Source organism: Lampetra planeri, unplaced genomic scaffold (genome assembly GCF_965212315.1).
Source record: "Lampetra planeri unplaced genomic scaffold, kcLamPlan1.2.h2 scaffold_188, whole genome shotgun sequence".
Lineage (NCBI taxonomy): Eukaryota > Metazoa > Chordata > Hyperoartia > Petromyzontiformes > Petromyzontidae > Lampetra > Lampetra planeri.
The window spans coordinates 59,276-84,578 of record NW_027614627.1 but is presented as its reverse complement, the minus strand read 5'-3'; the positions used below and the strand labels follow the sequence as shown (position 1 = coordinate 84,578).

The window sequence follows — 25,303 nt, the reverse complement described above, 5'->3', positions numbered from 1 at the left end:
CACGTTTAACGTTTTACTCTCCCGCGTCCTCGTGGGAAAATCGCCGCGACATTTACCACAGCGACCAAAAACATGGGACAATGGCTAAATAACCAACGCGTCAAATTTCGATTTAAAGCTTCTTTCGTGACTGCAGGGATTCATCTTCTTGGTTCTTTCGGTAAAGTCATCACGTAGAATGGAAATAATAAAAATAAAACATTATAAAATAATTCTCACGACGTGTCGGCCACAACGCAAGCAGCCGTCCTCGGTTGAAGACCAGGTCTGTCGGAAAGACAGCGTCCGAATGAACACCACCAGGCTTGGCAGCGTATATTTAAGCTGGGTTAGAGGAGAGTGCCTTGACAAAGGAATTTCTTCACCTGAGGACGGCTGCTTGCGTTGTGGCCGAAACGTCGTGAGAATTATTATGTTATATATTTTTTATTTTATTATTTCCCTTCTACGTGATGACTTTACCGAAAGAACCAAGAAGACGAAACCAACGCGTCCTTTGTGAAAACGCTGCCAACCGCAGTGGCGGCGGTGGTGGTGACAGGGCAGCAGCAGCGGCGGTGGCGGTGGTGGCGGCGGTGGTGGCGGCGGCGGTGGTGGTGGCATCCAACGCCACTGAGCTCAGAGGGTGCCGGTCGAACTCCCATCCATCTCGCGGTGCCGTAGCAGTTGGAACGATGCCGGGAGGAAGGGGGGAGCAGGTTTCTTGGGTCCATCACCGCCACCGCCAACTCTACGGTTACCACCAAAACCACGACCGTTACCACCACCACCTCTGCCACCGTTACCACCAAAACCACTTGCACCACCATCTCTACCACCATCATCACTGTTACCACCTTCACCACCACCTCTACACCGCCACCGTTACCACCAATACCACACCTCTACCACCGCTCACCACCGTCACCACCATCTCTACCACCACCATCACTGTTACCACCTTCACCACCACCTCTACCACCGCCACCGTTACCACGAATACCACACCTCTACCACCGCTCACCGTCACCACCGCCACCCAGCAGCTGTGTAAAAGGGCTCTCACCGCGTCGAGGCCCAATCGGCGGGGTGAGTCGCGTGTGTGCGGTGGGGCAAAGCGTGGGTCATGCCCAAAGACGGACTCGAGTTAGCGGTAGAAGAGCGGGCCGGAGAGAGAGGGCGCTCGCTCGCTCTCGAATAACTAGCAGAGGTCACAAACGGGTTTTGATTCCTTACCCCCCGTACCCGGCCGCACCAGGGTCGCAAACGGGTAGCGGGTACCCGATTGCGACCTCTGGGATGAAGCCATGTTGCAGGCGCGGGTGGGTTGATTCTAGGAACTTGAATTGTGAGAAGAGACAAGACGTTGGGAAATGAGTGACAAACGGTGACTCACCAGTGACTCACGGCCTACCCGTACCCGGCCGCAAACGGGTACCCGTACCCGGCCGGGTACGGCTAGCCGGGTATCGGGTAGGGTACGGGTATCGGGGGGTACCCGGTTGCGAGCTCTGACAACTGGGGAGGAAGGCTCTTCCCACAGTAGGGGCGTCGGCAAGCCTTTGCAAGGGCTGCGCCTTTAGCCTGGCGTTTACCTTACGAAGCATCGTGGGAGCTACCGACTCCACCTCCCCCACAGTGCCCTGCACCTCTCCCACAATGCCCTGCACAAGGGCAAGGCCCGGCCCGCTACTGGCCGTCAGTGGCGAAGAGCTTTAGAGATCGTCGGATTCCTCCTCGGGGTGGGATGTGTGCGGCAGTGCGTCGCACGCGCGCGACTTTGTCACGCGATTAGGAAAAACAAGTGCACTTTGGGTGGTGAGAGGGGGTGGGGGAGATGATGTACAGTTGGCGTTAGGGATGCAGCCACCCAGCGGTGGACAGGGACTGGCCGAGGGTGACGTGACACGATGGCGGATTGTCTCGAGCGCGGATCGGTGTGAGGTGCGTGTGTCTGTGTGTACGTGTGTGTGTACGTGTGTGCGTACGTGTGTGTGTGTACGTGTATACGTGTGTGTGTGTACACGTGTGTGTACCTGTGTGTGTGTGTGTACGCGTGTGTGTACCTGTGTGTGTACGTGTGTGTGTGTGTACACGTGTGTGTACGTGTGTGTGTGTGTACACGTGTGTGTACCTGTGTGTGTACGTGTGTGTACGCGTGTGTGTACGTGTGTGTACGTGTGTGTGTGTGTACGTGTGTGCGTGTGTGTACGTGTATTTACGTGTGTGTTTACGTGTGTCTGTGTGTACGTGTGTGTGTACGTGTGTGTGTACGTGTGTGTCTATGTGTGTGTCAGTGTATGTGGGAGCGGTGGTGCAGTGGTTAGCGCACTGCGCTACAAACCCGGCGGCCGAGTTCGATTCCTGCTCACGTGACGACGATTCTGTACCGGTCCCGGGCCTCCCCTAGGTCGACTCAGCCTCAATTGAGTATCTGGTGTGTAAACATCGCCACTGGGGAGACAAAGGCGGCCGGGGCAGGCGTGGCGGTCAAACCACCCCCTCGTGTGCCGTGCCGGCCTTCATAGGTGCTCGCTAACAGCACTTGCCCCTACAGTCTGTTAAGGCTATACGGGGCATCTTTGTGTGTCCACGTGTGTGTGTGTGTGCATCTCAGTCAGCCAACCCATGGCACCTGGGGGGGTCTGTCCCGTGACCTCCTGCCAGCCGGTGTTCGACACTTCACGTGGACCTTAAGGTGCACCTAGCCTGGCACAAGCGCCGTGGTGATTGTTGTTGTTGTGTGTCTGTGTGTGTACGTCCGGGCTAAGTGCTGCCCCCCCCCCATGTGTGGTGTGTCCTGCCCCCCCCTGCCCCCCACTATTTGATCTTGTTGAGGGCGGCTGCGCGCCGGTCGGTGTTCTGGAAGAGCGCTCGCACGAGGGACTTCACTTCACTCGGGGAGAACTCCTGCGCCAGCGGACCCTTGCCATCAGCCCACCTGACGCACACACACATGCATGCACACACACACACGCGCACACACACGCACACACACACACACACACGCACGCACGCACACACACGCACACACACACGCAACACACACGCACACACACACGCACACACACACGCAGACGCACGTGCACACACACACGCGCACACACACACGCACGCACACACACACACAAAAGATAAGGACAAAGATCCCCCAGTATAGCCTAACAGACTGTAGGTGCAAGGGCTGTTAGCGAGTAGCACCTATGAAGGCCGGCACGGCACACGAGGGGGTGGGTGGCCATCACCACACACACACGTAGACACGGAGACACGCACGGAGACACGTGCATAGAGACGGAGACACGCACGGAGACACGCACGTAGACACGTGCGTAGACACGGAGACACGCACATAGACACGGAGACACGCACGGAGACACGCGCATAGACACGGAGACACGCACGGAGACACGTGCATAGACACGTGCGTAGACACGCACGTAGACACGGAGACACGCACGGAGACACGTGCGTAGACACGTGCGTAGACACGGAGACACGCACGGAGACACGTGCGTAGACACGTGCGTAGACACGGAGACACGCACGTAGACACGGAGACACGTGCGTAGACACGGAGACACGCACGGAGACACGCACATAGACACGGAGACACGCACATAGACACGGAGACACGTGCGTAGACACGGAGACACGCACGGAGACACGCACATAGACACGGAGACACGCACGGAGACACGTGCGTAGACACGGAGACACGCACATAGACACGTGCGTAGACACGGAGACACGCACGGAGACACGTGCGTAGACACGTGCGTAGACACGGAGACACGCACGGAGACACGCACATAGACACGGAGACACGCACGGAGACACGCACATAGACACGGAGACACGCACGGAGACACGTGCGTAGACACGGAGACACGCACGGAGACACGTGCGTAGACACGGAGACACGCACGGAGACACGCACGTAGACACGGAGACACGCACGGAGACACGTGCGTAGACACGGAGACACGCACATAGACACGGAGACACGCACGGAGACACGGAGACACGCACGTAGACACGGAGACACGCACGGAGACACGCACGTAGACACGGAGACACGCACATAGACACGCACGGAGACACGTGCGTAGACACGGAGACACGCACGGAGACACGTGCGTAGACACGGAGACACGCACGTAGACACGGAGACACGCACGGAGACACGCACGGAGACACGCACGGAGACACGGAGACACGCACATAGACACGTAGACACGGAGACACGCACGTAGACATGTAGACACGCACGGAGACACGCACGGAGACACGGAGACACGCACGTAGACACGGAGACACGCACGGAGACACGCACGGAGACACGCACGGAGACACGGAGACACGCACATAGACACGTAGACACGGAGACACGCACGTAGACACGGAGACACGCACGGAGACACGCACGGAGACACGGAGACACGCGCGTAGACACGGAGACACGCACGGAGACACATAGGCATGTAGACCAGCGAGCAAACACAGCCGCAGACACGCGCCAAGGCACACAGGGCACAGTGTGTTAGCGAGCGCATATTTAAGGCATCGGCCGGGAAGGTGAGGTGGCAGTGGTGGTGGTGGAATAACTCTTCGGACGGATCGCCACATGAGTGAGAAATCGAGCGACTCACTAACTCGGTAACTGAGCGTTAGAGGGGTGAACTGAGTCCTTGATTGAGTGAGTGACTCGAACACTGACTGATCACATGAGCGATCGAGCGAGTGACCGACCGACTTAGTCCGTAACCCACTGGCCGTGTGAGCGAGCGAGCGAGCGAGCGAGCGAGTGACTGACCAACCTACTGCGTAACCGACTGAGTGATCGAGTGAGTGACCGAACGACTCACTCCGTAACCCACTGACCATGTGAACGAGCGAATGACCGATCGACTTATCCCACAACCGACTGACCGAGCGAGCGACAGACTTGCTCCGTAACCGACTGAGCGAGCGACTTGCCCCCTAACCGCCGACTTGAGCGAACGAGCGACGGCGCCACCGCTCACCTATCGACGATGTCGCTGAGCGTGCCCTGCAGGAGCCCCCGGAGCTCTGCGAACCTCCCCCACGCGGCCACGTGCAGCGGCAGCCGCAGACGCAGCCCCCGCTCCTCCTCCTGCTGCTGCCGCGCCCTCTCCTCATCGCCGCCCCCCTCCTCCCCCCCTTCCTCCTCCTCCTCCTCCTCCTCCTCCGACCACGGGCGGAAGGCCGCGGGGGCGGAGGTGGCGACCTCCGAGCAGAGCGCGTGAAGCCGGTCGGCGTCCAATGCCGAGATGTCCTGAGGGTGGGGGGTGAGGGGGGTGGTGAGGGGGGTGGTGAGGGGGGTGGGGGGTGGTGAGGGGGGTGGTGAGGGGGGTGGGGTGGTGAGGGGGGGGTGAGGGGGGTGGTGAGGGGGGTGGGGTGAGGCACGTGGTGGTGAGCTAGAGATGCCGCTCAGCTCCGTTCAATCTCCCACCCCAACACCGAACCCCTAGTTACCCCACAAACTGATCTTGAATGTATATTTATGTAATGTGAGGATATATCCGGGTCGTTGACGGATTACAACTCGTCACGATGATTGGCTCTGCCGGTCCTGGTCCATAGCCAATGGGGGGAAGCCTAGGGGGCGTGGCCCTGACGTGATGGAAAGGTGACCGCTGTAAGTAGGGGATTGGGGTTCTGCTGGCTTTGGCCACAGCCAATGGGGAGACGAGTCAGGGGCGTGGTCCCCGGAGCCTGCGACGGAGTCTGGAAGATTCCACGGAGGCTAACCAGGATTGGTGGAAACGTACCACGTGACCCGGGTATTAAAAAGGGGTGGAGACGAACAACACGTGGTCAGAACTGGAACGAACGGAGGGGAGAGGCCACGCGAGAGCGGGGCTCCGGGTTGCCACGTGGCTGCGTGTGTCTCTCTCTCTCCCTCTCACGCTGTCTGTCAGCAGCGTGAAGGAGTGTTGTAATGAAAGGCGAATAAAGCCCGGATTCCAGAAGTCGCTTCAACGACCTTTATTACATTTACAAGAGAAGACACATTGAGCGTTTCTGTATTAATCCAACCAACTTAAAAAAGCCTCGAGTGCCCACTGGCACTCCCTGAGAGAGAGAGACACCCAGACCCAGGGCTCGAACGCCCCGAGCTTCGCAGTTGTGTCGGCTCAAATGTCTCCGACACGGCCAATATGAGCCCCCTCAGAGAGAGAGAAAGCGAGTGAGCGAGAGAGTGAGCGAGAGAGGGTAGAGAGAGTGAGCGAGAGAGGGTAGAGAGAGTGAGCGAGAGAGAGAGAGCGAGAGAGAGAGAGAGCGACAGAGAGCGAGAGAGGGTAGAGAGGGAGAGAGAGAGCGAGCGAGAGAGCGAGCGAGCGAGAGAGAGAGGGTAGAGAGAGAGGGGGGGGGGGGCAGAGAGGGGTGGTTTACATAAAGCAAATAAAAAAAACGAAATGAAGAACGAAGCAAAGTGCCGACTACACCGAGCATCTTCTCGTTTCCTCTCTGATCGTAAAAAACGAGAGACAGCAGAGGGAACAGAGGAGAGAGAATAGAGAGAAAGAGGAGAACGAGAGAGAGAAATTGGGGGGGGGGGGGGGGGTGACCCCCAGCGTTGCTCTCACCTCCAGGGCTGCGACGGCGGCGGTGATCTCTGCGAGGGCCGTGTTGAGCAGGGTGCCCAAGGCCTTGCAGTAGACGTTGACTGGCAGCACGCCCTGCCACACCACGCCCAGGCGGCTCAGCTGGTGCAGCACCTGGCGGGGAGTGACGCGGGGTTAAGGCGCTGGCAGGCAGGCAGAGGTCGCAAACGGGTTTTGATTCCTTGCGCGTACCCGTACCCGGCCGCACCAGGGTCGCAAACGGGTACCCGTACCCTACCCGTACCTCGCTACGCGATTGCTGTAGTTGAGCGAGTGGGTGACTCAGTGGCTGAGTGGATGAGTGACGGAGTGGGTGACTGAGTGGCTGAGTGGATGGGTGACGGAGTGGGTGACTCAGTGGGTAAGTGGCTGAGTGGGTGGCCGACTCAGTGGACAAGCGGGCGGGCGACTCAATGAGCGAGTGGGTGACTCAATGGCTGAGTGGATGGGCGACCCAGTGGGCGAGTGGATGGGCGACTCAGTGGGCGAGCGACGCGGCGTGCCTGCTTGACGCTCCGCCGTGCGATTGCTGTAGTTGAGTGAGTGGGTGACTCAGTGGGTAAGTGGCCGAGTGGATGGGTGACTCAATGGCTGAGTGGATGGGCGACTCAGTGGCCGAGTGGGTGGCCGACTCAGTGGACGAGCGGGCGGGTGACCCAGTGGGTGGGTGACCCAGTGGCCGAGTGGGTGGGTGACCCAGTGGGTGGGTGACCCAGTGGCCGAGTGGATGGGTGACTCAGTGGGCGAGTGGATGGGCGACTCAGTGGCCGAGTGGGTGGCCGACTCAGTGGGCGAGCGGGCGGGTGACCCAGTGGGTGGGTGACCCAGTGGCCGAGTGGGTGGGTGACCCAGTGGGTGGGTGAATGGGTGACTCAGTGGGTGGGTGACCCAGTGGCCGAGTGGGTGGGTGACCCAGTGGGTGGGTGACCCAGTGGCCGAGTGGATGGGTGACTCAGTGGGCGAGTGGATGGGCGACTCAGTGGCCGAGTGGGTGGCCGACTCAGTGGGCGAGCGGGCGGGTGACCCAGTGGGTGGGTGACCCAGTGGCCGAGTGGGTGGGTGACCCAGTGGGTGGGTGACCCAGTGGCCGAGTGGATGGGTGACTCAGTGGGCGAGTGGATGGGCGACTCAGTGGCCGAGTGGGTGGCCGACTCAGTGGGCGAGCGGGTGGGTGACCCAGTGGGTGGGTGACCCAGTGGCCGAGTGGGTGGGTGACCCAGTGGGTGGGTGACCCAGTGGCCGAGTGGGTGGGTGACTCAGTGGGTGGGTGACCCAGTGGCCGAGTGGGTGGGTGACTCAGTGGACGAGCGGGCGGACGACTCAGTGGACGAGTGAGCGAGCGAGCGGCGTGCCTGCTTAACGCTCCGCTACGCGATTGCTGTAGTTGAGCGAGTGGGTGACTCAGTGGCTGAGTGGATGAGTGACGGAGTGGGTGACTCAGTGGGTAAGTGGCCGAGTGGGTGGCCGACTCAGTGGGCGAGTGGGTGGGTGACCCTGTGGACGAGTGGGTGGGTGACTCAATGGCCGAGTGGATGGGCGACTCAATGGCTGCGTGGATGGGTGACTCAGTGGCCAAGTGGATGGGCGACTCAGTGGACGAGTGGGCGGGCGAGCGAGCGACGTGCCTGCTTGACGCTCCGCTGCGCCGCCGCGTAGTTTCCGTCGTCCTCCAGGCTGCGGAATCCCCGAGCGACGCCCAGCGACTCGTGCAGCACGGCCTTCTGGGAGCGCAGCTGGCCCAGCAGCGCCTCCGCTCCTGGGGGGGGGGGGGGGCGGCAGAGGTCACGGGGTCAGATGGGTCAACGAGAAACGGTGCGAGGCAATGTTAACTTCAGCCCGGTCTCAACTCGAAGCTCTTGAGTCCTTATTCTTCGGTTTTTTCGGTAAAGTCACATAGGTAAAAAAATTCAAATTAATAAAAGTAAAATAAAATATCACGACGGTTCCACCTGAAGACGGAAGCTTGTGTTGCCTCCGAAACGTCGTGATTTTTATTTTATTTTATTAATTTGAATTTTTTACCCACGTGACTTTACCGAAAAAACCCAAGAATATAAAAAATTTAAATAATTTTTTATTTCAAAAATTAATTTAATTTTAATTATTTTAATTAAAATTAAAAAAACAAATTAAAATTAATTTTAATTAAAATAATTTTTAATTTTTTAAATTATTTTTTATTTTTAAAATTAATTTACATTTTTTTACCCACGTGGTGACTTTACCGAAAAAACCCAAGAAAATGAATCCTTGCAGTCACGAAAGCTTCAAGTCTAGAACTCTTGAGTCCTGGCCTCTTGACTCAAGATCTTGAGACTCCGATGCCGAGACCTGGTCCCGACCACACCACCCCATTCACGGGCTAAAGGCTGCACGGGGGATCTTTGTCTCAGCGTACGCGTGTGCGCTGAACGATATCACCCCGCCGGCCCTTCATAGGTGCTGCCCCCGCTAACAGCACTTGCCCCTCCGGCCTGTTCAGGCTATGCGGGGGACCTTTGTCTGCGTGGGAGATAGAGGCGGACGGGCGTGGTTACCGGCTACGCTACAAGTTTCAAGTGTCATTGATTAGGTGTAGCCCTGTGAGCCATTCGGCTCTTGAATCGGGTGCAACCGCAACAAACAAAAAACATCTTAAAGTGACTGTGTGACTGAGTGCAAACAGAAAATCCAAGAAAAGACAGCAAAATATTGCAGAAAAAGCACCGTTACACCAACGCTGTGTGCAAAAATCCCAGTGGGATGCAAGTCAAACAACAACAACAACCACAAGACAACTTAGATTAAGGCCATCAGTCTAACTCTGTGTTGTGTGGTTTGTTCTTGACACCCGTTATGGTGCGCGTCAGAACTCGTGTGTGTGTGTGTACCAATTCGTACGCGCCGCTCGCTAACGGCACTTGCCCCAATCGTCCGTCGAGGCTATACCGGTGTGTGCGGACACCACCTTTGTCTGTGGGTCTCACCGAGTTTGCGCAAGGCGGGCACGAGGTCGACGAAGGTGGTGGTGCCCTGGGAGAGCGAGAAGGGCAGCCGCGCGTGGTACTGGTGGCCCAGCGTGAGCAGGTAGTGCGCCAGCAGCATGCAGTTGTTGTGGTGGATGGCGGCCACCTGCGGGAAGTTCTGCAGAGACTCCCTGGGGCGAGCAGGCGCACACACGGACACATGCAGACACACACACGGACACACACGCACGCGGACACACACGCAGACACACACACAAGCGCAGACACACACGCACACGCAGACACACACGCACACGCAGACACACACGCACACACACGCAGACACACACGCACACACATGCAGACACACACGCACACACACGCAGACACACACGCACACACATGCAGACACACGGACACATGCAGACACACACACGGACACACACGCACGCGGACACACACATGGACACACACACACGCACACGCGGACACACACGCACACGCGCAGACACACACACGCGCAGACACGGACACACACACGCACACGCAGACACACACGCAGACACACGCACACGCGGACACACACGCAGACACACGCAGATACACGCGGACACACACACACATGGGCACACACACACGCGGACACACACACATGGGGACACACACGCGGACACACACACGCAGACACACACGCAGACACACACACACGCGGACACACACACGCAGACACACACGCACACACACACAAAGAATCCACCGTATAGGCTTAACAGACTGTAGGGGCAAGTGCTGTTAAGTGGAGTAGCACCGATGAAGGCCGGCACGGCACACGAGGGGGTGGGTGGCCAGCACCACATCCAGCCGCCTTTGTCTCCCCCCAGTGGCGATGTTTACACACCGCACCAGGTACTCATTTGAGGCTGAGTCGACCTAGGGGAGGCTCAGGACCGGTTCAAAAATTATCATCACTGGGTGTTGGCCGCGAGCGGGAATCGAACTCGGGTCGCCGGGTTCGTAGTGCGGCGTAGCGCTAACCGCTATACCCACCGCTCCCGTACACAAACACACGCTCCTATAAACAAACACACGCTCGCACATACATACACGTGCAGGGCAGCTGGGGCTATTGCAGTTAGCGAGCGCCTATTAAGGCCGGCGGCGGGGTAGTCTCTCACCGGTGGTAAGTTGGCACGACGTCGCAGAAGAGGTGGAAGATGTTTCGGACAGCGTAGAATAGTTGAGCGGCGCTGTGGGCAGAAATCGCGAGCGTGAGCGTGTGTGTGTGAGCGTGTGTGCGTGCGTTTTATATTTTCTTCAAGCTCGAGGGGGTTACCAGCCCCTCGCACCCGGTCCAGAGCCCCCATTTTGCCGCTGTGGTGGCTACAAACGCCACGAGGGGAATGGCGGGGTACGGGTAGCCGGGTAAGGGTAGGGTACGGGTATCAGGGGGTACTCGATTGCGACCTCTGGGATGAAGCCACGTTGCAGGCGCGGGTGGGTTGATTCTGGGAACTTGAATTGTGAGAAGAGACAAGACGTTGGGAAATGAGTGACAAACGGTGACTCACCAGTGACTCACGGCCTACCCGTACCCGGCCGCACCAGGGTAGGGTACGGGTATCGGGTAGGGTACGGGTATCATGTAGGGTACGGGTATCGGGGGGTACCTGATTGCGACCTCTGCGTCACGGTGAGACCTCCCCTCCCCCTCCCCCGCTCACCAGGGCCCCTGGCTGCTGCAGGCTTCGGTGAGGATGCCGTGAGCGAGCAGGACGAGGTCTCGCGCCGATCGGCTGATGCGGCAACGCGGCATACGCAGGGTCGCCGGGGACAGCCCCGGGCCGCCCGCCCCCACCGCCCCTTCCACCGGGACACCGCGCCTCACCGCCACCGTCACCGCCGCCGGGACACCGCCCCCCACCGTCGCCACGGCTTCGGCCGAGGGGCCGGCGAAGACGACGTCCAGAACGTCCGAGACCTGGCCGAGTAGGGAGGGTCGCCGGTTACATTCGGAGTGCGAGCGGCACTGCGTCCGTGTCTCTGTCTCCGTGCGTGCGTCCCCCGTGCGAGTCTCTCCTCCTGTCTCTCCTCATGTCTCTCCTCCTGTCTCTCATGTCTCTCCTCATGTCTCTTCTCCTGTCTCTCCTCATGTCTCTCCTCATGTCCCTCCTCCTGTCTCTCCTCCTGTCTCTCCCTTGTCTCTCTGTCTTTCCGTCTCTCCTCCTGTCTCTCCTCATGTCTCTCCTCATGTCCCTCCTCATGTCTCTCCTCCTGTCTCTCCTCCTGTCTCTCCTCATGTCCCTCCTCATGTCTCTCTTCCCGTCCCTCACTTGTCTCTCTGTCTCTCCTCCTGTCTCTCCTCCTGTCTCTCCTCCTGTCTCTCCTCCTGTCTCTCCTCATGTCTCTCCTCATGTCTCTCCTCATGTCTCTCCTCCTGTCTCTCCTCATGTCTCTCCTCATGTCTCTCCTCATGTCTCTCCTCATGTCTCTCCTCATGTCTCTCCTCCTGTCTCTCCTCATGTCCCTCCTCATGTCTCTCTTCCCGTCCCTCACTTGTCTCTCTGTCTCTCCTCCTGTCTCTCCTCATGTCTCTCCTCATGTCTCTCCTCCTGTCTCTCCTCATGTCTCTCCTCATGTCTCTCCTCATGTCTCTCCTCATGTCTCTCCTCATGTCTCTCCTCATGTCTCTCCTCATGTCTCTCCTCATGTCTCTCCTCATGTCTCTCCTCATGTCTCTCCTCCTGTCTCTCCTCATGTCTCTCCTCATGTCTCTCCTCATGTCTCTCCTCCTGTCTCTCCTCATGTCTCTCCTCCAGTCCCTCCCTTGTCTCTCTGTCTTTCCGTCTCTCCTCATGTCTCTCCTCCTGTCTCTCCTCCTGTCTCTCCTCCTGTCTCTCCTCCTGTCTCTCCTCCTGTCTCTCCTCATGTCTCTCCTCATGTCTCTCCTCCTGTCTCTCCTCCTGTCTCTCCTCCTGTCTCTCCTCATGTCTCTCCTCATGTCTCTCCTCATGTCTCTCCTCCTGTCTCTCCTCCCGTCCCTCCCTTGTCTCTCTGTCTTTCCGTCTCTCCTCATGTCTCTCCTCATGTCTCTCCTCCTGTCTCTCCTCCTGTCTCTCCTCCTGTCTCTCCTCCTGTCTCTCCTCCTGTCTCTCCTCCTGTCTCTCCTCATGTCTCTCCTCTTGTCTCTCCTCATGTCTCTCCTCATGTCTCTCCTCATGTCTCTCCTCATGTCTCTCCTCATGTCTCTCCTCATGTCTCTCCTCCTGTCTCTCCTCCTGTCTCTCCTCCTGTCTCTCCTCATGTCTCTCCTCATGTCTCTCCTCCTGTCTCTCCTCATGTCTCTCCTCATGTCTCTCCTCATGTCTCTCCTCCTGTCTCTCCTCCTGTCTCTCCTCATGTCTCTCCTCATGTCTCTCCTCCTGTCTCTCCTCATGTCTCTCCTCATGTCTCTCCTCCTGTCTCTCCTCCTGTCTCTCCTCCTGTCTCTCCTCATGTCTCTCCTCATGTCTCTCCTCCTATCTCTCCTCATGTCTCTCCTCATGTCTCTCCTCCTGTCTCTCCTCCTGTCTCTCCTCCTGTCTCTCCTCATGTCTCTCCTCATGTCTCTCCTCCTGTCTCTCCTCCTGTCTCTCCTCCTGTCTCTCCTCATGTCTCTCCTCATGTCTCTCCTCCTGTCTCTCCTCATGTCTCTCCTCATGTCTCTCCTCATGTCTCTCCCCCTGTCTCTCCTCCTGTCTCTCCTCCTGTCTCTCCTCCTGTCCCTCCTCCTGTCTCTCCTCATGTCTCTCCTCCTGTCTCTCCTCATGTCTCTCCTCATGTCTCTCCTCATGTCTCTCCTCATGTCTCTCCTCCTGTCTCTCCTCCTGTCCCTCCTCCTGTCTCTCCTCCTGTCTCTCCTCCTGTCTCTCCTCATGTCTCTCCTCCTGTCCATCCTCCTGTCTCTCCTCCTGTCTCTCCTCCTGTCTCTCCTCCTGTCCCTCCTCCTGTCTCTCCTCATGTCTCTCCTCCTGTCCCTCCTCCTGTCTCTCCTCCTGTCTCTCCTCCTGTCTCTCCTCATGTCTCTCCTCCTGTCTCTCCTCCTGTCTCTCCTCATGTCTCTCCTCCTGTCCCTCCTCCTGTCTCTCCTCCTGTCTCTCCTCCTGTCTCTCCTCCTGTCCCTCCTCCTGTCTCTCCTCATGTCTCTCCTCCTGTCCCTCCTCCTGTCTCTCCTCCTGTCTCTCCTCCTGTCTCTCCTCATGTCTCTCCTCCTGTCTCTCCTCCTGTCTCTCCTCCTGTCTCTCCTCATGTCTCTCCTCATGTCTCTCCTCCTGTCTCTCCTCCTGTCTCTCCTCATGTCTCTCTGTCTCTCCTCCTGTCTCTCCTCATGTCTCTCCTCCTGTCTCTCCTCATGTCTCTCCTCATGTCTCTCCTCCTGTCTCTCCTCCTGTCTCTCCTCATGTCTCTCCTCATGTCTCTCCTCCTGTCTCTCCTCCTGTCTCTCCTCCTGTCTCTCCTCCTGTCTCTCCTCATGTCTCTCCTCATGTCTCTCCTCCTGTCCCTCCTCATGTCTCTCCTCATGTCTCTCCTCCCGTCCCTCCCTTGTCTCTCTGTCTCTCCTCCTGTCTCTCCTCATGTCTCTCCTCCTGTCTCTCCTCATGTCTCTCCTCATGTCTCTCTGTCTCTCCTCCTGTCTCTCCTCCTGTCTCTCCTCCTGTCTCTCCTCCTGTCTCTCCTCCTGTCTCTCCTCCTGTCTCTCCTCCTGTCTCTCCTCCTGTCTCTCTGTCCCTCTGCAAGTCTGTCTCGTCCCCTGTGTCTACAAGCTCATCCACCGGTCCCCCTCCGTCTGTCCGCGAGTAAACCCCTCCCCGTCTCTTTCTCCGTCCGCTCATCCCCGTGTGCGTCCACCTGTCTGTCCATCTGCGTGCGCCCGTGACTGTCTCCCACCATCAGTCTCTCGATGCCTCTCTCTGTCCCTGCCTGCAAGTCAGTCTGTTTGTCTGTCTGTGTGTGTGTCCGTGTGTACGTCCATGTGCATGTCCGTGTGTCTGTGTGTGTGTCCGTGTGTACGTCCGTGTGCGTGTCCGTGTGTGTGTGTCCGTGTGTCTGTGTGTGTGTCCGTGTGTACGTCCATGTGCGTGTCTGTGTGTCTGTGTGTCCATGTGCGCGTCCGTGTGTCTGTGTGTCCATGTGTCTGTGTGTCCGTGTGTGTGTCCGTGTGCGCGTCCGTGTGTCTGTGTGTCCATGTGTCTGTGTGTCCGTGTGTGTGTCCGTGTGTCTGTGTGTCAGTGCGTGTGTCTGTGTGTGTGTCCGTGTGTCTGTGCGCGCGTCACCTTGACGGTGTCGTGCAGCGGGGCGGTCATGAGCGAGCGAGCGCGCGTCACCCCGTCACGGCACTTCTTGCCGGAGAAGTGTGCGTTGACGTCGCGGGCGTACGACAGCAGCGCCGTCGACTCGCTCGACAGCAGCCCCAAGGACAGCAGCGAGCGCTCAAACGAGCCGGTGGCGTCGATGACCTGCGGGGCCACAGAGACAGCGACTCTTCGTTGTGCGGGCGCACACGTACGACGCGCTACTCCGTGCGCGCGTGACGCACACTCGCATGTGCGTGTGTGTGTTTGACGCCACCTGCGCGTATGTGCGTCACACACCAGCGTGCGTGTGCGTCACACACCTGCGTGTGTGCGTCACACACCAGCGTGCGTGTGCGTCACACACCTGCGTGTGTGCGTCACACACACCAGCGTGCGTGTGCGTGTGCGGTGGTGTAGCGGTGAGCGCTACGCCGCGCTACGAACCGAGCGACTCCCGCTCACGGCCAATCGACACCGGTGACGATTGTCTGAACCGGTCATGGGCCTCCCGTAGGTCGACTCAGCCTCAAGCGAGTTTCCCCGGTGCGGTGTGTAGTAAACATCGCCGCCGTGATCCTGGCCACCCGCCCCCTCGTGTGCCGTGCCGGCCTTCACAGGTGCCGCTGCTACTCGCTAACAGCACTTGCCCCGACAGTCTGTTGTGTTTGCGCGCGACGCCACACACCTCCGTGTAGGCCTGCAGCCCGGCGCTGTCCGAGGGGACGCTGGCGAGGAGGCAGTGCTGGATGAGCGTCTCACACAGAGGCTCCCACAGCAGGGAGCCCATCACGGATGCCACGCCACCATTGCCACCGTCGCCGCCACCATCATCGTCACCGTCGTCATCATTGTCATCATCATCCTTGTCACCGTCCCCGTTGCTCACGAGGACGGGCTCGTTCGGGGGAACGGCTGCGAAGGGGAGACGGGGCACGGGGGCGGAGGTTCAGCGATCGATGGTGATGAGGGTGATGATGATGATGACGATGGTTGGTACCGATGACGATGCTGAATAAGATTACGGCGATTAAATCAGCGATGATTGTTATGGCTGATGCTGCTGCTGCTGATGTTCATCATGATGATGATGATGATACTAAAGCTTATAACGATTAAATCGATCATTATGGTTGATGCTGCTGCTGCTGATGATGTTCATCATGATGATGATGATGATACTAAAGCTTATAACGATTAAATCGATCATTATGGTTGATGCTGCTGCTGCTGCTGATGATGTTGTTCATCAAAATATTGATGATGATGCTGAAGTTTATGAAGAAGATGATTATTGTTATGATATTATGATTGCTGCTGATGATGACGCTCATGACGATGCCGCTGATGAAGATGCTCATGATGAAGATGATGATTATTGTTATGATAACGATTGCTGCTGATGGTGACGCTCATGACGATGACGATGCCGCTGATGAAGATGCTCGTGATGATGATGATGATGACACTGCTGCTGCTTGAGCTGATGTACGCTGAACTTCTTTCGCACCGTACGTAGCCAACCGTGCTAATTGGAGGGCGAGGAGCGAGACGTGGGGGTGAGGAGAGAGAGACGCTGGGAGAGGGAGACATGGGGTGAGGAGATGCAGGGCGAGGAGCGAGACGCGGGGGTGAGGGATACATAGGGAGGGAGATACGCTGGGTGAGGAGACGCCGGGTGAGGAGGGCAATGCGTGGATTGATGAGAGACGGAGAGAGACGCTGGGTGAGGGAGACATGGAGTGAGGAGACGCCGGGTGAGGAGGGCAATGCGTGGATTGATGAGAGACGGAGAGAGACGCTGGGTGAGGGAGACATGGAGTGAGGAGACGCAGGGTGAGGAGGGAGACGCGGGGGTGAGGAGAGAGGGAGAGAGACGCTGGGTGAGGGAGACATGGAGTGAGGAGACGCAGGGTGAGGAGGGAGACGCGGGGGGGAGGAGAGAGGGAGAGAGACGCTGGGTGAGGGAGACATGGAGTGAGGAGACGCCGGGTGAGGAGGGAGACGCGGGGGGGAGGAGAGAGGGAGAGAGACGCTGGGTGAGGGAGACATGGAGTGAGGAGACGCCGGGTGAGGAGGGAGACGCGGGGGGGAGGAGAGAGGGAGAGAGACGCTGGGTGAGGGAGACATGGAGTGAGGAGACGCCGGGTGAGGAGGGAGACGCGGGGGGGAGGAGAGAGGGAGAGAGACGCTGGGTGAGGGAGACATGGAGTGAGGAGACGCCGGGTGAGGAGGGAGGGAGACGCGGGGGGGAGGAGACGCCGGGTGAGGACATGGGGGTGAGGAGAGGGGGAGGGACTCGGTGAGGGGTGAGAGACGTGGCGAGCGAGAGAGAGAGACACAGCGCGGATGACGACGACGACGACGATGACTTCACGCTCACCCAGCATGTGCTGGTGGACGAACGTGAGCGCTTGGAGGAGAGCGGCGAAGGTGTGGGCTGGGTCCGACGAGGTGGAGGATGACACGGAGGAGGAGGTGGACGGGGAGACGAGGCTCAGGGTTCCGTCGGTCGCGCTCACGGCCAGACCCGGGAAGACGACGAGGGGACGCAGAACGAAGAGGTGTAGAGCCTCCACTGCACACAGAGGCAATTTTAACCGTTCAAACAACCACCATTGGAACCTCCTTTGCCAGTAGAAAAATATGATAATTGCTTTTTTTTAACCTTTTATCTGGCAACAAAACTGACACCTTTTTTTACAAGGAGTCATGTTTGCATAGACCACAATACCTGCGGTCGGAATGCAAACAAAAAACACAACTCTGATAATGTACCACCACCACCACCACCACCTCCACCTTCGTCACTACCATCTTCATCACCACCACCACAATATCTACCATTACCACTACCACCACTACAATCACCACCTCCACCTTCGTCACCACCATCTTCATCACCACTATCAGCACCATCACCACTACCACAATCTCGACCATGACCACCTCCACCGTCACCATCATCTTCATCACCACTATCACCACCACCACCACCACAATCTCTACCATTACCACCACCATTACCACCACTACCATGACCACCTCCACCGTCACCATCATCTTCATCACCACTATCACCACCACCACCTCTACCATTACCACCTTCACCACCACCACCACCACCGCCACCTTCACCGCCGCCGCCTCTCCCCTCCCCACGCGCCACCGACGCACCGAATCGTCTCAGCTTCTTGTGCAGGAGCCCCAGCGCGGCGTAGGCGGCGAGGATGGCGGCCAGGGACGATGGCGGCGACGATGTGGCAATGGTGGTGGAGACGACGAAGGGGGAGGAGGAGGAGGAGGGGGGGGGTGGCTCTCTACCCCTGGACTCTTCCCGCGTGATGCCCGGCGGTCCCAGCAGGCGAAGCTGCGTGTGCAGACACTGCTCCACGCTGGGCGGCTCTGCAGGGGGCAGAGGAGGGGGGGGGACCCAAAGGGGATGGGGGGGTGGGGTAAGAGACGACGCGGGGGCGGAAGAGGGAGACACTCGCTCGCTCTCTGACTTACTCGCTCGCCCGTTCACACTCGCTCACCCGCGCACACTCGCTCACCTACACTCGCTCAGCCACCCACACACCCATCCACACACTCACCCACCCACACTCACTCACCCGCTGACACTCGCTCACCCATCCACACTCATCCCACAAGTCCACCACCCTCACCTACCCACAAACCCACCCTCAGCTACCCACAAACCCACCCTCACCTACCCACAAACCCTCCTTCACCTACCCACAAACCCACCCTCACCTACCCACCCCCACCCTCACCTACCCACAAACCCACCCTCACCTACCCACAAACCCACCCTCACCTACCCACCCCCACCCTCACCTACCCACAAACCCACACTCACCTACCCACAAACCCACCCTCACCTACCCACCCCCACCCTCACCTACCCACAAACCCACCCTCACCTACCCACAAACCCACCCTCACCTACCCACCCCCACCCTCACCTACCCACAAACCCACACTCACCTACCCACAAACCCACCCTCACCTACCCACAAACCCACCCTCACCTACCCACAAACCCACCCTCACCTACCCACAAACCCACCCTCACCTACCCACAAACCCACCCTCACCTACCCACAAACCCACCCTCACCTACCCACCCTCACCTACCCACAAACCCACCCTCACCTACCCACCCCCACCCTCACCTACCCACAAACCCACCCTCACCTACCCACCCTCACCTACCCACAAACCCACCCTCACCTACCCACCCCCACCCTCACCTACCCACAAACCCACCCTCACCTACCCACCCTCACCTACCCACAAACCCACCCTCACCTACCCACCCCCACCCTCACCTACCCACAAACCCACCCTCACCTACCCACAAACCCACCCTCACCTACCCACAAACCCTCCCTCACCTACCCACAAACCCTCCCTCACTTACCCACAAACCCACCCTCACCTACCCACAAACCCACCCTCACCTACCCACAAACCCTCCTTCACCTACCCACAAACCCACCCTCACCTACCCACAAACCCTCCCTCACCTACCCACAAACCCACCCTCACCTACCCACAAACCCACCCTCACCTACCCACAAACCCTCCTTCACCTACCCACAAACCCTCCCTCACCTACCCACAAACTCACCCTCACCTACCCACAAACCCACCCTCACCTACCCACAAACCCTCCTTCACCTACCCACAAACCCACCCTCACCTACCCACAAACCCACCCTCACCTACCCACAAACCCTCCCTCACCTACCCACAAACCCACCCTCACCTACCCACAAACCCACCTTCACCTACCCACAAACCCTCCCTCACCTACCCACAAACCCTCCCTCACCTACCCACAAACCCTCCCTCACCTACCCACAAACCCACCCTCACCTACCCACAAACCCACCCTCACCTACCCACAAACCCTCCCTCGCCTACCCACAAACCCACCCTCACCTACCCTCACCTACCCACAAACCCACCCTCACCCACCCACCCACCCACCCCTACCCCACCCTCACCCCCCTCACCGACACACGCACCCTTGCCGGTAGGCACGGCCCACACGACCCGCTGCCTCCACTCGTCGTTGAGGTGGTTGATGAGGTTCTCACGCTGCGTCACCAGCTCAGACTGCACGGCCTCCAGCAGCCGCACGTCCCTGCCCAGGTCCTCCTGCAGACGCAGCGTGGCACGCTGGCCCTGAGAGACACGGGGGAACACACGGACAGAGACGCGAGGATGCATGTGGAACGCACAGGACAGAGACACGGGGACGCGCGGAGAGACACAGGAACGCACGGAGAGAGACACGGGGACGCACGGAGGGAGATGCGGGGACGCAAAGGGCACGCACGGAGAGAGACACAGGGACGCACGGGGACAAGGTGACACATTGAGACACAGGGTGACATACGGATCATCCAGCACACACTGCACGGTGTGCTGGCCCTGAGACACGGGGACGCACGGAGGCAGAGACAGACACACACAGGGAGACAGAGACACACACTCACGGGGAGACAAACACACACACACACAGAGACAGACACACACACACACACAGGGGGAGACAGAGACACACACACACAAGGGGAGACAGAGACACACACACAAGGGGAGACAAACACACACACACGGGGAGACACACACTCACACACACAGAAACAGAGACACACACGCACACACAGAGACACACAGGAAGAAGGAACAGAGATGCATCCAAGGCCGAGGGCTCAAACCGAGACGCACGGCTCAGTGTCTACGACACGGCCATTGTGACCCGCCTGTGCTTACATTAAGGAGTCTTCTTGCAGACAGCAGATATTTGTGAGCGCCCAACGCCTCTCTCGAGCCCTCCAGGCACTGGTAAACCTGAGACACGCACACGCACAAGGACAACACAAGACAACCTTAAACAAGCGCCGTTAAGGCCTGAACGTCGCACCGGGCTGATTTGGTTGCTACGACAGAAATCGTGCTTTTATCATTTGGCATCTACATCTGGAGAAGGTGAAGAACCGGTGGCATTTACTTCTTCACAACCGGTGGCATTTACATCTGTAGAATGTGAAGAACTGGTGGCATTTACATCTGTAGAATGTGAAGAACTGGTGGCATCTACATCTGTAGAACGTGAAGAACCAGTGGCATCTACATCTGCAGAACGTGAAGAACCAGTGGCATCTACATCCGCAGAACGTGAAGAACCAGTGGCATCTACATCTGCAGAACGTGAAGAACCAGTGGCATCTACATCTGCAGAATGTGAAGAACCGGTGGCATCTACATCTGCAGAACGTGAAGAACCAGTGGCATCTATATCTGCAGAACGTGAAGAACCAGTGGCATCTACATCTGCAGAACGTGAAGAACCAGTGGCATCTACATCTGCAGAATGTGAAGAACCAGTGGCATCTACATCTGCAGAACGTGAAGAACCAGTGGCATCTACAGCTGCAGAATGTGAAGAACCAGTGGCATCTACAGCTGCAGAATGTGAAGAACCAGTGGCATCTACATTTGTAGAACGTGAAGAACATAATAAAATAACAGGTATGTCAGAAAGACGCTGTCTTTCTGACAGACCTGTTATTTTATTATGTTTTATTTTTATTATTTTATTATTTCCATTCTACGTGACTTTACCGAAAGAACCAAGAAGAAGTGCTTCCAAGTGGTCATTACACCTGCACGAGCCGGATCGGCGATCCCGTCGCAGTCGGCTTTCGTCGTACCACCGGCGCCCGGCTGCGCCGCGACCGTTACCTTGTGCAGCTGCTTGAGCGTGCACAGCACCGCGCTGGTGCTCTCCAGCTGCTCCCGAAGGCTTGAGAACTCCGTGATGGCGTTGTGAGCCTCCCTGCGCACCTGGCCACGCGCGCGGAGAGACGGCGAGACACAACAACAACAACAACCGCCGTTCGCCGCTAAGTGGCGGTGACGTCAACGCGGCGAGGTGCACTTGGAGGCCGCGTGCAGTGTCGAAGGATCGCTGCTGGCAGGAGGTCACGGGGGACAGACCCAGGTGCCGTGGGTTGACTGAATGAGATGACGACTGGCAGATGCACCGGCTGTGACCCCCCCCTACCGTGCATTTTAGCCACAAGCACACACAAAACAATGATCCCCCATATAGCCTGTAACAGACTGTAGGAGCAAGTGCTGTTAGCGAGTAGCAGCACCTATGAAGGCCGGCACGGCACACGAGGGGGTGGGTGGCCAGCACCACGCCCGGCCGCCTTTGTCTCCCCAGTGGCGATGTTTACACACACTGCACCTGGTACTCAACATCCACACATATATCCGCCGCCACCACCACCATGCCCCGCTTTCAACACGACACCGACGTTACAGACTGCACCGCAACTGGAAAATCCCCCGTGTAGCCTTAACAGCCTGTTGGGTCAAGTGCTGTTAGTGACTAGCGGCACCTACGAAGGCCGGCACGGCACACGAGGGGGTGGGTTTGCCAACGCCACGCCCAACCGACTCTGTCTCCCTCGTGGCGATGTTTTTACACACCACTGCATCAGGCACTCGTTTGAGGCTGAGTCGACCTAGGGGAGGCCCAGGACAGGTTCAGATATCCGTCACCGGCGTTGGCCGTGAGCGGGAATCAGAGGTCGCAAACGGGTTTTGATTCCTTACCCGTACCCGGCCGCACCAGGGTCGCAAACGGGTACCCGTACCCTACCCGATACCCGGCTACCCGTACCCGGCCGGGTATCGGGTAGGGTACGAGTACCCGATTGCGACCTCTGAGATGAAGCCATGTTGCAGGCGAGGGTGGGTTGATTCTAGGAACTTGAATCGTGAGAAGAGACAAGACGTTGGGAAATGAGTGACAAACGGTTACTCACCAGTGACTCACGGCCTACCCTACCCGATAACCGGCCGCACCAGGGTCGCAAACGGGTACCCGTACCTGTACCGGGCCGGGTACGGGTAGCCGGGTATCGGGTAGGGTACGGGTATCGGGTACCCGGTTGCGACCTCTGGCGGGAATCGAACCTCGGCTCGCTTTGGGTTCGTAAGCAGCGTCGCCGCGCTCACCGCTGCACCACCGCTCCGCGCGGCACTCACCTGCTGCTGAACTCTGGCTCGCAGGGAGTCGAGGTCATTGCAGACGCCCTGCACCTGGGCGGCGAGGGCTTCGGACGAGACGAGGGTGGGAGAGAAGGTCTCGAACTTTTTGGCCACCAGGTCGAACACCTCTCCCTGGTCCCGCAAGCATCGGGGGAGAACGGGAGGGGCGCGTTAAAAAAGAGGTTTGGTCGGGAGACTCGTGCTGTTACAACGAGCCAGTTGAGGTAATAATAAACGTGACTTTAAACCCCTCGCCAAACCTCCTACGCATTTCACAAGCAGTACTAATTGCATATCTTGCATTGCTAAAATTTCTCTTGATATGCAAATTATTTTGTCAAGGCGCTCTTCCTCCTCCCTCCCAGCTTAAATAGACGCTCCAAGCCTGGTGGTGTGTCATTCAGACTCTGTCGTCTCGACAGACCTGTTCTCCACCTGAGGACGGCTGCTTGCGTTGTGGCCGAAACGTCGTGAGAATTATTTTATTATGTTGTATTTTTATTATTTTATTATTTCCATTCTACGCGACTTTACCAAAAGAACCAAGAAGATGAATCCCTGCAGTCACGAAAGATTTAAATCGAAATAATAAAATATGTTTTATTTTGATTATTTTATTAAAATAATAAAAATAAAACATAGAAATTGTTGTTTATTTATTTATTATTTTATTATTCCCATTCTACGTGACTTTACCGAAAGAACCAAGAAGACCAGGTGAGGTGGTTCGGGCACCTTGGTCAGGATGCCGGCACCCCCCCCCCCCACCGCGGTTAGACTCTCCCTGGAACTCTACCGGGCTGGCCAAGGACACGCTGCTGGCATCGGCTGGCCTAGAAACGCCTGGGAATTCCCTAGGAAAAGCTAGATTGGTCACGGGGTGAGTCAAATAAGGTGTGAATTGGTCTGTAATAAGTTAGCCAGTGATAAGGGGTTGACAGGTATGAGTGTGTGGGTGAGTGTGTGGGTGACTGGGTGAGTGAGTGTGTGGGGGAGTGAGTGTGTGGGGGAGTGAGTGTGTGGGGGAGTGAGTGGGGGAGTGAGTGTCTGGGTGAGTACTAGTGGTGAGTGTGGTGGTGGTGAGTGTGGTGGTGGTGAGTGTGTGGGTGAGTGTAGTAGTGGTGAATGTAGTAGTGGTGAGTGTAGTGGTGGTGAGTGTGGTGGTAAGTGTAGTGGTGAGTGTACTAGTGGTGAGTGTAGTAGTGGTGAGTGTAGTGGTGGTGATTGTGGTGGTAAGTGTAGTGGTGGTGAGTGTGGTGGTAAGTGTAGTGGTGAGTGTAGTGGTGGTGAGTGTAGTGGTGGTAAGTGTAGTGGTAAGTGTAGTGGTGGTGAGTGTAGTGGTGGTGAGTGTAGTGGTGGTGAGTGTAGTGGTGGTGAGTGTGGTGGTGAGTGTACTGGTGGTGAGTGTACTGGTGGTGAGTGTAGTGGTGGTGAGTGTAGTGGTGGTGAGTGTAGTGGTGGTGAGTGTGGTGGTGAGTGTAGTGGTGGTGAGTGTAGTGGTGGTGAGTGTAGTGGTGGTGAGTGTAGTGGTGGTGAGTGTAGTGGTGGTGAGTGTAGTGGTGGTGAGTGTAGTGGTGGTGAGTGTAGTGGTGGTGAGTGTAGTGGTGGTGAGTGTACTGGTGGTGAGTGTACTGGTGGTGAGTGTACTGGTGGTGAGTGTACTGGTGGTGAGTGTAGTGGTGAGTGTACTAGTGGTGATTGTCTATTTGTTTGTGTTTCTCCCTTCTTACGGGTCGAGGGGGGTGTTTTAATCGAGTCGGTTTAGTTGAGGACGGAGATGCCAAGAGACTAAGGAAACTATGAGAAGTTAACAAATCACTTTAAACAATACACGATCAAATTATTTTTCATGAGAGACCCGGCTATCACTGTAGCACGACGCCTCACGGTCAACGTGAATAACAACGGAGACGAGATACTTTAACGACATTTTGTGTTAAAAAATATTTACCTGAGGGAGACCGAGTCACGGACCACACTCCCCCCCCCTCCTCCATAAATCTCTCGCCGGGTTCTCTGCACCCCGGCGAGGCGGCTGCATCTATCCGAGGCCGGTGAGTCCGATGACACTGACAGAGGCCTACTTATTTTTTTTTTTAAATATATATATTTTTGGAGGGGACATTAACAACGACAACAATGTTCCCACCTTGACCTCGTCGACGCGCCGGGAGAGTTTGCTGATTTTCGTCGATAAATCCTCCTTCTCCAGTTTTCCCGCCGACACGAGAACCTCGGTCACGAAGGAAGACATCTTTCAGGGCCCCCCTCCGTCCCGCCAACAGGGGGCGTGACGTCACCTCACCGTCGAGTAAACCTCATTTGCATACCGCGTGGA

The 25,303-nt window shown here is 57.4% G+C and overlaps 1 protein-coding gene across 2 annotated transcripts; it reads right to left on the bottom strand.

Annotated features, from left to right (window-relative positions):
* Nucleotides 1–25,303, bottom strand: ZW10 (zw10 kinetochore protein). Of its 2 annotated transcripts, none has more exons than XM_078622949.1 (16): nt 25,115–25,303; nt 22,963–23,097; nt 21,646–21,747; nt 20,674–20,751; nt 19,908–20,079; nt 18,061–18,288; nt 17,267–17,461; nt 15,572–15,798; nt 14,866–15,048; nt 11,278–11,534; nt 10,732–10,803; nt 9,578–9,747; nt 8,237–8,367; nt 6,594–6,725; nt 5,007–5,278; nt 1–2,920 (listed from the first exon to the last, which is right to left on the bottom strand). In XM_078622949.1, exons 1-16 carry the CDS (start codon nt 25,217–25,219, stop codon nt 2,800–2,802), a joined length of 2,580 nt encoding a protein of 859 aa, XP_078479075.1. In that variant the 5' UTR covers nt 25,220–25,303; the 3' UTR covers nt 1–2,799. The 2 variants fall into 2 exon arrangements, with proteins under 2 accessions (XP_078479075.1, XP_078479076.1); XM_078622950.1 differs by having other exon boundaries at nt 19,920–20,079; nt 25,115–25,302.

Excerpts from the sequence above, each read along its gene's own strand:
- ZW10 (XM_078622949.1), bottom strand. The coding sequence starts at position 25,219 with ATGTCTTCCTTCGTGACCGAGGTTCTCGTGTCGGCGGGAAAACTGGAG. Across the intron at positions 23,098-25,114 it reads GGCGCGTCGACGAGGTCAAG|GGAGAGGTGTTCGACCTGGT; the intron begins GTGGGAACATTG and ends TTGCGGGACCAG. Across the intron at positions 15,049-15,571 it reads GGCTGCAGGCCTACACGGAG|GTCATCGACGCCACCGGCTC; the intron begins GTGTGTGGCGTC and ends GTGGCCCCGCAG.